This window comes from Schistocerca cancellata, chromosome 1, assembly GCF_023864275.1.
Source record: "Schistocerca cancellata isolate TAMUIC-IGC-003103 chromosome 1, iqSchCanc2.1, whole genome shotgun sequence".
In the NCBI taxonomy this organism is placed as follows: Eukaryota; Metazoa; Arthropoda; class Insecta; order Orthoptera; family Acrididae; genus Schistocerca; species Schistocerca cancellata.
In genome coordinates this window covers 1,047,102,536-1,047,118,042 of record NC_064626.1, presented here as the reverse complement: position 1 = coordinate 1,047,118,042, position 15,507 = coordinate 1,047,102,536, and the positions used below count along the sequence as shown (strand labels likewise).

The following is a 15,507-nucleotide window of genomic DNA, read 5'->3' as shown; positions in this document are numbered from 1 at the left end:
TCCGAATGACGCACTGCAATGCCCGTGTCCGTCTGGATTTCATACAGGCGTCTGCCATGGTGTCATAAGATGCGGCCCAGGCTCCATTTTGGCCGCCTGCCATATCCCCGCACCCAGACGAGGTCGTCGGCGGTGAACCGGCCAAGTGAAGGCACCCGCGGCCGTGAGGTGGGAGGCCGCAGAAGATGAAGTAGCGTGCGGGGCTGTCGGCCATGTAAGAGCTCAGCCAGGCTGTGATCGCCCATGGGGGTGAAACGGTAAGACGCCAGGAACTGGAGAAGCACGTCATCAGCAGCAGAAGAAGTCAGAAGTTTCCGCATCTGAGCCTTAAATGTGTGGACCAGTCGTTCAGCCTACCGTTGGATTGTGGATGGAACGGCAGGGCCGTGACATGCGTAACGCCGTGACGAGCACAAAAATCCGCAAAGTCGGAAGAGGCAAATTGCGGACCATTATCAGTAACAAGAGTAGAGGGGATGCCTTCCAAAGAAAAAATGCAGGCCAGAACACTGGTGGTTGCCGCGGTGGTAGGCGACGTGCAACGGACAATGAAAGGAAAGTTAGATTAGGCGTCAATTATGAGGAGCCAATAAGTACCTAAAAAGGGTCCCGCAAAGTCAGCATGAATGTGCTCCCAGGGCTTCTCAGGCGAAGGCCACGGTGACAAAGATGACTTCGGGGCAGCGGCCTGTGACGCACAAGTGCCGCAGGCAGCGACCATGTGTGCGATGTCAGAGTCGATGCCAGGCCAGTACACATGACGGCGTGCCAGAGATTTTGTGCGAGACACACCCCAGTGCCCCTGGTGAAGGAGGCGCAAGACCGAAGCACGCAAAGACGCAGGTACCACAACATGCGGCGAAGCATTGTCAGTGGAGAGGAGGATAACACCATCCCTAGCCGTGAGGCGGTAGCGCAAAGTGTAGTAGTTCTGCAACGGATCAGAAGTCTTAGCAGACGGGCGATCTGGCCAACCCTTCTGAATACAGCGTAAAACCCGGGAGAGGGTAGGGTCAGAACCCGTAGCAGCCGCCAGCCTGTCCCCAGTGATGGGGAACCCGTCCACAACCCGCTGCTTGGCAACATCCAGGTGGAAACACAAAAGTTCGTCCCTATCGAATGCCTGATCAGGACCCATGGGAAGGCGAGATAAAGCATCAGCATTTGCATGTTGAGCCGTTGGCCGGAAGTGAATCTCATAATTGAAACGGGACAAGTAAAGAGCCCAACACTGGAGGCGGTGTGCAGCCTTGTCGGGAAGTGATGTTGATGGATGAAACAAGGAAACAAGCGGTTTGTGATCCGTAACAAGATGAAATTTTGAGCCATAGAGAAAAACACCAAACTTATGAAGAGCATAAATGATGGCCAAAGCTTCTTTCTCAATTTGAGAATACTTTTGTTGGGCATCCGTGAGCGTTTTGGAGGCATAAGCGATTTGTTGTTCCGAACTGTCAGAAAAACGGTGCGCAAGGACTGCACCGACCCCATATTGAGAGGCGTCTGTGGCAAGAACAAGATGTTGGCCAGGTCGATAAGTAGCCAGGCACGGGGCCTGTTTCAGCATAGCCTTTAATTTCCAGAAAGCCGCGTCACATGACGCGGACCAGTGAAAAGGCACGTTTTTATGCAACAGGCGATGCAACGGCTGAGCCACCGACGCCGCAGACGGTAAAAACTTGTGATAGTATGCTATTTTCCCCAAGAAAGCCTGCAGTTCCTTAACAGATGTAGGGCGAGGAAGGGCATCGATCGCAGCAACAGTGTGTTGAAGCGGACGAATACCATCCCGAGAGAGTTGAAACCCCAAGTACGTGATAGATGCCTGAAAAAATTGTGATTTCTGAAGATTACACTTAAGACCGGCAGTCTGTAAGACATTAAAAAGTGTGCGGAGATTTTGAAGATGTTCTTCAGTGGTGGAGCCAGTGACAACAATGTCGTCCATGTAATTGATACACCAAGGGACAGGGAGCAATAATTGTTCCAAGAATCGCTGAAAGAGAGCAGGGGCGCTAGCAACCCCGAATGGCAAGCGTTGGTATTGATAGAGGCCAAAAGGCGTGTTAAGGACCAGAAACTGCCGGGAAACAGTGTCGAGAGGAAGTTGATGATAAGCTTCCGACAGGTCAATTGTAGAAAAATACTGTCCGCCAGCGAGTTTAGTGAACAGTTCTTCAGGACGTGGCATAGGGTAAGTGTCGATGAGGCATTGAGCATTTACAGTGGCTTTGAAATCGCCACAGAGACGAATATCACCATTGGGCGTAGCAACTACAACGACAGGAGAGGACCACTCACTGGAAGTGACAGGAAGCAAGACCCCTGAAGCAGTGAGACGATCCAACTCCCGTTTTACCCGATCACGAAGGGCCACAGGAATGGGCCGGGCCTGAAAAAACTTAGGCCGAGCAGTGGGTTTGAGCGTGATATGAGCTTCAAAGTCGTTTGCACGGCCTAACCCAGGAGAAAAAAGGGACGAAAATGTCGTCGACAAGGAATCCAGTTGAGCATAAGGAATAGCGTCAGAGACAATATTGACAGAGTCATCTATGGAGAACCCAAAAACGCGAAAGGCATCGAAACCAAAAAAATTTTCTGCGGTGCTCTGGTCGACCACAAATATGGGAACAGTGCGAACGACGGATTTGTAAGATACCTCAGCATTGAACTGTCCCAAGAGAGAAATCTTCTGTTTATTGTACGTCCGTAATTGCCGAGTGACAGGGGACAGGAGTGGAGAACCTAGCTGAAGATACGTCTGAGAATTAATTATAGTGGCAGCATAACCGGTATCCACTTGCATGCGAACATCTCGACCAAGGATTTGGACAGTGAGGAATAACTTCCCTGAAAGGGAAGAAGTGCAATTGACGGACAACACAGAATCAGAATCAGCATCATGTTCATGAACATCATGTATGCGGTCGGATTTACAAACGGAAGACACGTGACCTTTCTTTTTGCAAGTGTGACACACAGCCCAACGTTGGGGACAATCCTCGCGTGAATGTTTCGTAAAACACCGCGGACATGAAGGAAGTTGCCGCGGATTTTGCTGCAGTTTCTTAGTGGGTTGTTTACAGCTAGGCCAAGGCTGTGCGTGGGAGCGTACTGCGGCCACGTCGGCCGGCGGGGATGCGCCGCACGCGTGGTCAACATCGCACAGAGGTTGTATTTCCCCAACGTCACCCCACGCTTCTATTTGCGCCCCAGCGGCGCGAGAAATTTCAAAAGACTGCGCAATGGAGAGAACTTCATCTAGAGTCGGATTCGCCAACTGAAGGGCACGTTGCCGAACTTCTTTGTCGGGCGCCGACCGGATAATAGCATCCCGTACCATGGAATCGGCATAGGATTCTTTGTGAACGTCAGTAACAAATTGACACTTTCGACTGAGGCCGTGAAGTTCAGCAGCCCAAGCGCGATAGGACTGATTTGGTTGTTTTTGACAATGATAAAAGGCAACACGAGAGGCTACCACATGCGTTTGCTTTTGAAAATAGACAGACAGAAGGAAGCACATTTCAGCAAAGGACAAAGACGCAGGATCTTTCAAAGGAGCCAATTGCGACAACAACCGATAAATTTGAGGTGAAATCCAGGAAAGGAACAGAGACTTACATGGTTGTTCGTCCGTGACATGAAATGCCAAGAAGTGCTGTCGAAGACGTTTTTCATAATCAGACCAGTCTTCCGCCGTCTCGTCATAAGGAGGAAAAGGAGGTACAGCCAACGACGAGAAACGCCCCGCATTTGATGCCGCGACGAAATCGCAAATCGCCGCTGTTAGAAGCGTTTGCTGATCGCGAATCGCCGTCGTTAGAAGCGTTTGCTGTTCAAGGAGATTTTGCAAGAGCTGCTCGACAGTAGCCATGGAACCCTGTGAGTCAACGGTGAAAAGGAAAAATTCACTACCTCGTCACCAATTTTTATATCTTCAAATTTAACACATATTTCGGACAACAACACATATAAGTCACTGATTAAGTTGACCTGTGTACAAGTCGGCATTCGATTAAACACTGAGTCTCAGTCTAGCAGCCGCTGCTCGGCTGGCCGCTTAGGTGGCGCAGCTGCTGTTTGGCTGGCAGACAGCGCCGCACGTAGAGGACGTGCGTAATTGCGCGGCGGCACTTTGAATAATCGGCGAGTCACAACAGTACCTATTCAATTCTGCTGTCCTCTGCCTTATTTGTTGTGGCGGTAGCGGTGGTGGAGCTTATGAGCACCCAATGGCAGATTCCGACTTGAAGGCGGGTAGTTCAAGCCATAATAAGTGAAGAAATTTTCATTGGTGAAATTTGGTAATAGATGAAGCAGCGGTCGAAGCATAAAATTCCTGGTCACTGGACTGTATCCTTGTGTTGTAAGCTATATTGCCCAATTCTTCACAGTGCCTCATAGGGTGAAAGTATGTAAAACACTTAATGCTGATTCGCCCATCAGATGGGGAGAGTCCACTATGACTTAGACAAGGAGCAGGAAAAGAAATGCTCTTAATCCCCCCCCCCCCCCCCCCCTTGTGGCTACATGTTGTATAACATAAACAGCCTGTGCAAAAGACATGAAATCAACCTCTAGCATCTATGAGATACCTTCTGAGTGTGCCAGTCTTTGGACAAACAGTGTACACTGTAGAACAAACCAGTAAGCTGCCTGAGATTTCATCACCTACACTACCCTGAAAAATCCACTTTAGCTGGACGTGCTATGTAAAACGATGACTGAATCAAATCTGACAAAAGAGCTTCTGGGACTGTGTAATTAAAGAAGGCATTGGAATAAAACTCACTGCTGACACACTTAATAGATATGGTGGCCTGCAGCTCAGGTGTGGGATCCAGTAATTGTGAGGTAGAAGGATCACAACAAATGTCAAGTGAACTTATGGCTCTGGTGTCAGAAGATGCTGAAGTTGAATGCGTGCCAGAGAGTATGGATCTGGATACCCACTAGGGGTCTCTGTGTCTGTGCTAGGAGTCTCACTAAGTGAGTGTGCCACTATCTATATCATGTGAAGTCTGCAGCCAATCGCTCCTCCCACAGTCGTGTATTTAGGCAGCTGTGCGGTGCTACCCTGACGGTCTGGTACTCGCTGTAGTTTGCATGTGCCTCTTGGCCGTACTGTGTTCTAGTGTGTGTTGAGATACATACTGTCATTGTTTGGAGTGTTCCTGTATTGTTGTTGTCTCGCTGTATTTATCACATCAGTTCTTCCGTGCTTGCCTCCTGTTGTGTCCTGGTTGGTCATAGTGTCTGTCGTCCCCTACTTGTTTGTTGTCCTATCTGTTTATTGTTAGTGATACCTCCAGTGGCTCCCCCACCTGGTAGCTTTGCATCTCCATTCTGTGCTGTGCACCACTCACTGGTCGCTCGCAGTTATGACATTGGTGATGAGGTAAAAGGGTCAATAGCATGGAGGCTAAGTTGGTCTGTCTCCTGGTGCAACGGCAGCAGCTCATGCAGCAGCAGCAGTGCCAGTTAGACGTCTTACAACAATTCTTGTACTTGCTGATGGACAAAGTCATGGCACGGGTGCCATACCGCACCAGCTCCCATGTGTCCCAGTTTCTGACCCTTTCCCATTTCCACCAAATTTTCCATCCTTTAACGATGCTAAGAAAGAGGGGGAACATACTTGCATCATCTGAAACAACATTTCACAGCGTTTCAGGTCAAAGACGACCCCCTACAGCAGTAGTTATTCTTGTCCTGGGCATCACTAGACCATTCTTTCTGCTACACAGGTTGGCACTGTTGGCAGACCCCCATGGCTTTCTCCTTAAACGAGATGTGTGTGCTGCTGACTAACTACTATTCCCAGTGATACCATGTTATGGCATCTTGGCTTGAGTTCCACCTGTACCCTAAACAGCCCGGTCAGTCATACCGTTCTTGGGTCATGGACTTTATGTGTCTCAGCCACAAATGTGACTTCACTTGCACCAATCAGCATTGGAAGGTCTCATATGTGGACTCCATAATTCGTGATGTTGCCGTTCCACTGGCACCCAATCCAGAGGTCTGCACGGCTGCGTTGAGACTTGATAACCCCTCATTGGAAGATATTCAGTGCATAGCCCACTTCTTTGAAATCGCACAAACAGCAAACGAGCATCTCATGGCGAGGCCACAGGTGGCAGTAGTAGAGTCCCCCGGGTGCCTCCCTCAAGCTGTCAATGTGGTACAGCCCACAGAGAGCGACATAATTGAGATTCCTCCTTGTTCGACATCTCTATGGTTTCGGAGCCACCAGTAGTTCCTCGTGGATCACTGCAGTGCATTTCTGCCCTCTCTCCATTGGATACCCCATTGACACAGAAGTTGTTCCTCACGCTCTGCATTTTTAACATGGACATTCATTTCCAGATCTATATGGGGGCCACCGTCTCCTTGATCAATCTGGCAACATATACATGCCTGGGTTTCCCAGAGCTATCTCCCATCTTTTGGCGATTGGTTGCATATGGTGATGATTCTATCACCCTCCGTGGGCAGTTCTCGGTCCTGGCCACCTATAAACATGTTCCCACCCTACTGGTGGTTGACCGTCCCTCAGATTCAAACATTTTTGGATTTGATGCTTTCACACTGTTTGGCTTTTCGATTTCTGATGAAGTTAAGGTTGTTTCCATTGCAATCCCGTTCAAGTCCCTCGATGATCTGTGCTCAGCCTAGGCCTCTCTATTTCAGTCTGACTTAGGTTGTGCTTCAGACTGCCAGGAGCACATTGCTCTCTGGCCAGATGCTCGGCCATGGTTCTTCTGGGCTCGACCCAATCTGGTGACCTTACATCCAGCAGTTAAGCAAGAACTCGATCGACTACAGGCTGCTGGTGTCATCGAGCTCCTGAAAGCAAGTGCTTTGGTGACCCCATTAGTAGTGAACACACAGTCCCTGGCTGAAACTTATTCCATTCCTGGGCAGGAAGACCTTCTTGCCAAACTTGCACATGGTGAGTACTTCTCTAAGATTGACGTGGCAGAGGCTTACCACCAATTACCCTCGGATGAGGAAACCCAAAACATTGTTGTCATCAACATGCCTTTTGGATATATAAATACAAGTGCCTTCCAGCCGTTTTCAAGACATACCTGGAGCAGCTCATACAGCCCATCCCAGCTTGTGTCAATTATCTTGATGGCATCTTGGTCACCAGCCACACACACGAGCATTTGCGGAACCTTGGTACCTTATTTCGCACCCTGCAGGCTGCAGGCTTATCTTTCGGCTGGAAAAGTATAGTTTCTTTCAACCGGAAGTTGAATACCTGGGGCACTGGCTCAGTAAAGACAGCATTTGGCCGTCGGATCACAACGTCGCCACCATCAACTCCCTTCCCTGCCCCAGGGATTTATCTGAGCTCCAGGTTTTTGTGGGTAAGGATAACTACTACTTAAAGTTTTTACCCTAGGCTGCTGACATTCCACAGCCCCTTAATCACTTCTGTCGCAAATGGCTGCCTTTCAGTGGGACTCCTGTGTGATCAAGCTTTTCTCCACTTGAAAAATATGCTCAAGTCTGTCCCTTGCCTGATTCCCTTCTCTCTGGACCTCCCCTTGCTTTTGGTGGCCAGTGCTTTGGCTTATGGTATTGGGGCACACCTGGGTCATAGGAATGAGGATGGCTTAGAACAGCCCATTGTGTATGCGCCCAAGACACTGTCCCCAGCACAGAGGAACTATTCTCAGATTGAGAAAGAGGCTCTGGCGATTGTGTTTGCCATTCAAAAGTTTCACATCTACCTGTTTTTGATGAATTTCACTCTCTTCATTGATCACAAGCTGTTGATTACCATATTCGGCCTACACACAAACACACCTGCCAGAACGAACTACTCAATGTCTCCAGCACTGGGTGCTGTTCTTACACAATTCCACTTACGTTATCCGATATAAGCCCACCTCTCAATGCTCCATCACAGATGCCTTGTCATGTCTCTCCTTGGGCCTGATGAGTTTGACTAGCAGGAAGTCCTCTGCTTTCACATTGATATGGCCCATCAAGGTAAACTGGATGGATTTCAAGCCCACCTCTCAATGCTCCATTGCAGATGCCTTGTCATGTCTCTCCTTGGGCCTGATGAGTTTGACTAGCAGGAAGTCCTCTGCTTTCACATTGATATGGCCCACCCAGGTAAACTGGATGGATTTCCTATCATGGCTGCACAGTTCGCCTCTGCCACACTCCGGGACCCCATTCTACAGCAGGTTCCCCACTATGTGACCCGTGATTGGTCCACCTATCTGACTCACTGGTTGAAAACTGAATTCAGCCCCTGACAGCACCTCTCACACAGGCTCTCACGGGGGCAGATGTCCTGTTGGCCACAGAGGACAATGGGGATGTCCTGTATGAAGGCGTTGGCTCGCCGGCATGTGTATTGGCCTGGCGTCGATGGCGACATTGAACACTCGGTCCGTGGATACACAGTGTTGCGCATCAGCAGGCCAGCCGTTCCAAATCATTTGCACCCTGGCCCATGCCTTGCCAGCCCTGGGACCACATCCATCTCAATTTTGCGGGCCTATTCTTGGGATCAGCGTGGTTTCTCATTGTGGATGCATGCTCTAGACACCCATAAGTGGTGCGCATGGTGTCCACCACAACTGATGCCACGCTCAAGGCCTTGACTCAGATTCTTGCTGTCGAAGGCCTGCCTCGTACCTTGGTCTCCAATTATGGCCCCCAATTCATGGCAGCCTTCTTCCATGTATTCTGTGAGGCCAACAGTATCAAACACATCCGCACCCCTCCATTCCATTCATCCTCCAATGTTACAGCAGAACGACTGGTCAGGACATTTAAATAATAGCTGACAAAAGTGGTCAAATCCTCTGCCACCACATCGGCCCTCACCTTATTCCTGAGCACTTATCACACCACACCAATTGATGGTCATAGTTCAGCCGAACATGTCCATGGGTGGCACCCACAGACCCTGCTCCAACTGCTGGCGCCATCACCTTCTGAGCCCTGCTTCTGACCCTCTCATTGCTACACCCTGGGCACTAGAGATTAGCAAAGTCATTCACCCTTGGGAACTAGTTCACTGGTGATCGATCTTTTCTGGGAACCATTCGTTTTTACTCGTTCAACATTCATTGTGCTTGGTATATGCTTCTTATGAAAAATTGAACATTAGTAGAATAGGTGACTGAAGATGAAAGGCGCCCAGAGGAAGCACTTGCCTCCCCCCTGGAGTACAGTGTCTTTATTCATAACACAATTCTCACACACTTGTAATTTTCATGATTCTGCAAAACATCTCGTTTAGCCAACTGTAGCATTATGTGACTGATCGCAGTGAAATAATATAAGGTGGCACATGAAAAACCAGCCCCAAGTACAGACTGCTTGCCAGTTACACACGATTTGTTGACCGCTATGAGCAGAATAGATTAAAATGTAATAATAAATAACAAATAAGCTAATGCAAACAACTTCAAAACAATAGATGAAGATTGGTGGGCGACAATGAGCAGTCTAGTACTCAGGGCCAATTTTTTGTGTGCCAGCCTGTACCACTGAAATAACATTGTAGAAGTTAAAATATTCTCTTTACAAAATGTGACACCATACACTCGGTTACAAAGCATGAGCTTCATTCGTTTGTAAGTCTGTCTGTCTTCCATAACAATGAACATGTTCTTTTACCTTGGATCAAAAAAAGACGGAAAATGGCCACGTGTGTATGCCACACTGACATCCTGTGCATGTGTAATAACAAAAAAACTTGCCTTTTTACAAGTATTTCTACTGCTTTATATCGAAATAGTGAAGTAAGCTGATACGCCGTTTTGTTGCCTGAAAAGATGTATGTCTTACATACCACGTAATTTGTATGTAATTTATGTAATTATAAAATACATTTTAATTACCGGTCGTGGATGCTGAATAGAATATGAAAAAAAACAGAAGTTCAGATTTCAAAAAAGGTTTTGAAACAGATCTAGAATGGGCTTGCGAAGTGAGCAAAACGAACAACAACAACAACTCAATACTGAACTAACTATGAGTAGTTAGCAGTGGAACTGCAATGAGTGGCCACATGAAAAAGGACGAGATTGGCCAAGTGAGACCAAGACAGAGACAGACAGGAACGGGACCGAGGCTGGAACGAGACCTGCCGACATGCCATTCGGGAATGAGACCGACCATTTCCTGTTCCTGGGAACTATAATTAGAAAGCTGCGACCAAGACCGAGACAGACAGAAAAGGGACTGGGGCTGGAACAAGACCAGCCGATGTGCCATTGCAGGAAAAAGACTGACTGCTTCCTGTTCCCGGGAACTAGAAGTAGAAAGCCATGACCAAAGTGAATTATGAAAGACTGTTCCTTAGAATTCGTTCCTCGCTCATTCCGTTCATCTTGGTGAACCATTCATTTGGACCCGTTAGTTCACGAACGACCCATGTCTACTGGGCACAGCCGTGTGGGTCTGCTCTAATGGAAGCAAGGCTACTTGGACTCCCACCACAGTAGTCGTGACCCATAGGCGCTGTGTGACATCAGTACAGACACAGAAGGGGCTCAAGTGCTGCCACTATAACCAACTCTGGCCTCATAACCCTTTGTGTTACCTCACTTCCCCCAAACCTCTGCCTCCTCCTGGTGTGCACAAGGCCCTCGAGTCGGCCTCACTGCTGATGACTTATGGCTCCATGCATGCATTACTGGCACTCCTTCCTGCACCCACAAGGATTGGAGGTGCTGTGCAATGCCCTGCCCTCCGGTGATGTTTCGATGGATTCCATGGACTGCATTCCCAACTGACCGCTAGCAGTCAACAACACAGGACCTCCCTCCATTCTCTCCTTCCAACCACCACAGCATCATCCAGGGCATTTACGCCCCTACGCATGGGTTTTGTGGAGGAAGGGTCTGGTGTCAGAGAGTGTGGAAGCTGAATGCATGCCTGAGAGTGTGGATCTGGATACTCACAAGGGGTCTCTGTGCCTGTGCCAGGAGCCTCGTCGTCCAAGTGTGCCACTCTCCATACCACGTGTAATCCCCGGGCCATTTTCATTTCCTGCAGTCATGTATTTAGGCGGCCACACACCTCTGTCCTGGCAGTCTGGTACTCACTGTAGTTTGCATGTGCCTCTTGGCCATACTGTGTTCCAGTTCCATGTTGTGATATGTGCTGTCATTGTTTGGAGTGTGTCTGTGTTGTTGTTGTCTTGCTGTTTATCACCTCAGTTTTTGCTCGCTTGCATCATGCTGTGTCCTGGTTGGCTGTTGTGTCTTTCATCCCCTACTAGTTCGTCTGTCCTGTCTGTTCATTGTTAGCAACACCTCTAGTGGCTCCCCCACCTGGTGGCTTTGTGTATCCATTCTCTACCATGCACCACTCACTGGTCACTTGCGGCTATAACAATGGCCATAAGTGTTGATGCTGTGAGCAACAGTGACATCACAGCTGGCAGCTAGAGTATGTATATAAGGGTGTACCAGCAACCCATCAGCAGTCATTCACTTAACAATGGTTAGCAGGTGCTTGGCCGAAAACACAAAGCATTTTAACCATGAGATGTGGCTGCAATCCCAAGACCATTTTATTCTACTTTCCACAATAATGTTTCTGTCTTCCACACCTGTTTCTGTCGATTTTTTTCAGCTGTTTCATTTATGAAAATTAACAACAACTGTTCTTTCAGCTCTATATCAACTGATATTATTATATTTTCAGTTTTCTCGTCCATCAGAGCATCCTTTGCCTAGTAATCATCATGCACTTTTTAACATGATATACCATTATTCTCTGGTCTTCTGATATTAGAGCAGCAAAAGCAATAGCTGCTATATTTTTAACCAACAAAATGAGGTGCTTGATATATTAAGGCTATATTTCTTATTCTTTGCAAGGTTCCAGATCAGTTTTGGGGATTTCATCTGCATCGTATGGCAGCAGGCAGAGAACAACAGATCCACTTCCTTGCAAAATTTAGTCTGTGGAATAAACTGTAGCATGTTGATGCTCCTTAAGGAATGCAAGTTCAGGTTTACATTGATCAGATTCCTACTGTACGTTATTACTGGCTGGTTGGAGCTCTACTTCAGTTTTTAGCAAAATTGAGGAAGGTGATTTATTTTTCTGCTCTCTAGATATGGAGCATTATCAAACAGACCCTTCTCCTAGATGATAATTGGAGATTAAGCTGGGACTCTATGTAATTTTTTCTTAACTTTTGTTGTCTTCTTCGTCCAAAGTTCTATTTTTTGAGTTATACACAAAGAGTGTACGCGTAATGAAACTCACATGTACAGCAATTAAACACTGACCAGCATTTTTGTTTTCTAATACTCCTTGCACAATTTTATCTTGGCAACATTTATTCATCGGCCATACTACACTAGACCTTTACCAAAATAAATTAAAGCTGCCAGTGGTTTCTTTAAACTAAACATGGTTTCATGCAAGCATGAAACCATGTGTTGTCTAAATTAATCACTGGCAGCTTTAATTCTGATCATTCATCTTTTTGGTAAAAATGTAATGTAGTATGGCCTTTTGCAACTATATGATCTCATTCAGACATGATGACTCATTTAGTCTGGCAACTTTCACAACTAATTCCACTACGCAAAATAGTTTTTTTCTCACAACTAATTACACTACACAAAATAGTTTTTTCTCAGAGTTTCATTGCTAGCTTTAAAGTCTAATTTTGTACAGCAAAAGCGTGGGATTTTTATAAGTTGTGATTTCCCTGTATTGTTCATAATTAATATCACAGAAACTGATGCTGAATAACACACTACTATCAACAGAATATTCATTGTGTGTAGTTTGCTTCTTTTACTTTGGGATGGACACTTAAACCTCAGTACACTCAGCTTTCCATCCCTCCTTCCATAATTTACATACTATTGATTTATTAAACTTCTGCTTTTGGTTATTGCCTTTTACTTGCATTTTCTGCCACATTTTTCTTGGCACTGTCATACGTTTCTCCTTCTTATTATGAATAAATTTATTGACTTTAACAACAAGCTGTCACACCAGGATGTGACAACATCTTCTGTAAGCACTTTCTGTGCTTGTACTGTGAGGTAACACCACTTTGAATTGGAATGTGGCTGGAGTAGTAATCTAGACACATATGTAGTAATCTAGACACATATGAGCACACGCACCCGCTTGCACAGTCACCATTGTACATAGGGAAAGAAAACATTACCAGTTATATAGTTTTATTCTGTCCCTCAGAGTTAACAATGCCACATACCCTTACTTTCCATGTGGAGAAATGAAGTAATAAACTCATATAAATCTCAAAGAATACAAAATATGTGAATTTTAAATGTACCATTTGACGTGATGAACAGTGCCTTACATATAGTATCTCATCTCAAACAGAATTTCAGTGATAAATTCATTAATGTTCCATCACAGCTGATCAAACTAGTTACAAAACAGACAGCATTTTGAGAAATAAAATGAACACCTTGCTACAGTTACTCTTCATACTGTATTCACACCAACAGATCAGATATAGTTTTTGTTCCATAAAGCCACAGTGAGGAGCACTTCAAGGATGTAGAACATACCACAGGACAAGAATAATTAATAAGTAATGAGAGAGAGAGAAACAAGTGTTAATTCCCTTCCAAGTACCCAAAGTGCAACAATCTTGGGTGTGGAATAAGTAAAAAATCTTAAACATATTTTCATTTTATAGGTAACAATACACTTGTCACAAAACATGTAAATGTATAAATGTACAGTATACTGCACATGATAATTCTTTTGCTCTTGTAGCCACAAGCAATCAAACAGAAAACAACACTTCACAATGCTGTATATGGAGATGCACAGAACTCTGATTTTATTTAACAATCACATTATCTGACATTATTAATAACAGATACAGAAATCAGTTGTAATAAGAAATTCATCAGTGTAATAGAAAGGATACCCCAGCAATAAATCCCATATGCTCCTTGTAAACTAAGCATTTGTAGTTAAACTTTTTATGGCTGCTGGCAAATTACTGAAAACATTTGTTCCTGAATAATGGATGCCTTTGTGGACCAAAGTAAGTACCATTAAATCTTTATGAACACTATTCTTATTTCTGGTACTGATACCATGAATTGATTTGTTATTACGAAAATGAGATGTTTTATTTATGACAGTTTTAATTAAGGAACAAATATACTGGGAAGCATTAGTTAGTATACCCATTTCCTTGAACAGGCATTGGTGGATTTCATGCCCTCTTTTGTTGGGGTCTGCTGCCATGATTTTTTTTTTCTGACAAGTATCATCATTTGTTTCATTAGCAACCAAGTATCACTGACAGATGTTGGTAATCTATTTTATGTCCTTTGGCTGGCTTTACCATCCATAACAGTTGCTGGTGTCATATCAGTACTGTTCTGTATTGTGCATTACTTATTGTTATGCTGTCTCAGCTCCTTCTGCAAGCAAGCATGAAACCTCAGAATTTATAATGACAAAATGTTAAGGCAACAATTATGAAAATAATAGACTACTACTCACCATAAAAATCGCATGTTGAGTTGCAGACAGGCACCACAAAAATACTGTTACTCACTTAGCTTTCAGCCAAAGCCTTCTGCAGAATACAAAGGGAAAATACACACACATTCACATAAGCAAACACACCTCATGCGCACAAGACCACTATCTCCATCCACTTTAACCAGACTGCTAGCTGGCCAGTCCGGCTAAAGTGGCCAGAGATAAAAGGTCATGTTTGTATCAGGTATGACTGCTTGCAGGAAAGGGTGTGTGTATGTGGGTGGGTGTAAGCGTGTAACAGTCTTCTCATTGGTCCTGTCTGCAACTCAGCAACAGTGAGTAGCAGCAATCTATTACTAACATTCTAACCTGACTTTCCACTGTTTCAAAATATAAAGTCATTCAGACTGAGAGTGAACTGATCCATTTTACACTTAATGATTTGAAACATGCTAAATTTGCACTGGATATTTAAAATATTAAAGAAGTTCATGAAATTGTCAGGTAAACACTCAGATATTTTGTTATATTTGAATTACATCTATCTCATAATTAACTCTGAAAATAAATATCCGTCATGCTTGAATTCAAACAGAATAATGAAAAATTTAATCATGTGTGTGCTATATACTAAAATAAATTTAATACTTTTTTCAGGGTTTATAGTACTGCTATGTCTTATTTTGTCAATAATTGAGCCATATGTATTACGTCTAAGGCAGTGGTTTATGGGCTACTATTATCCTCAAAGAGCAAAACAGAGGGCTGTATGGCTTTACAACCGTATACTTAGATCAAGAGAAAATTTTCTTAAATTTGCTCGTAGACACCTAAGAAGAAAGTTTGGTAAGGGAAAAAGAGGAGGAGATGAGGAGTCATTTTTTACCCAGCTATGGCAGAGGTAAATAACACTTTTAAAATTAGAAGAATTTTTGTAAATGTAACATAGCAGACATGTGTAATGTTTATAGTGTTCCAGATATTTTTGTTGGAGAGCAACATGTATTTGTA

The 15,507-nt window shown here is 45.1% G+C and overlaps 1 protein-coding gene across 1 annotated transcript in view; it reads left to right on the top strand.

The window, feature by feature from the left end:
• LOC126125300 (DC-STAMP domain-containing protein 2) overlaps nt 1–15,507 on the top strand; it is a 288,281-nt gene that overhangs the window by 195,196 nt on the left and 77,578 nt on the right. Inside the window, exon 12 of the mRNA XM_049915133.1 lies at nt 15,154–15,397. Coding sequence (XP_049771090.1) covers nt 15,154–15,397 — 244 coding nt within the window. The remainder of the gene's footprint in view (nt 1–15,153; nt 15,398–15,507) is intronic.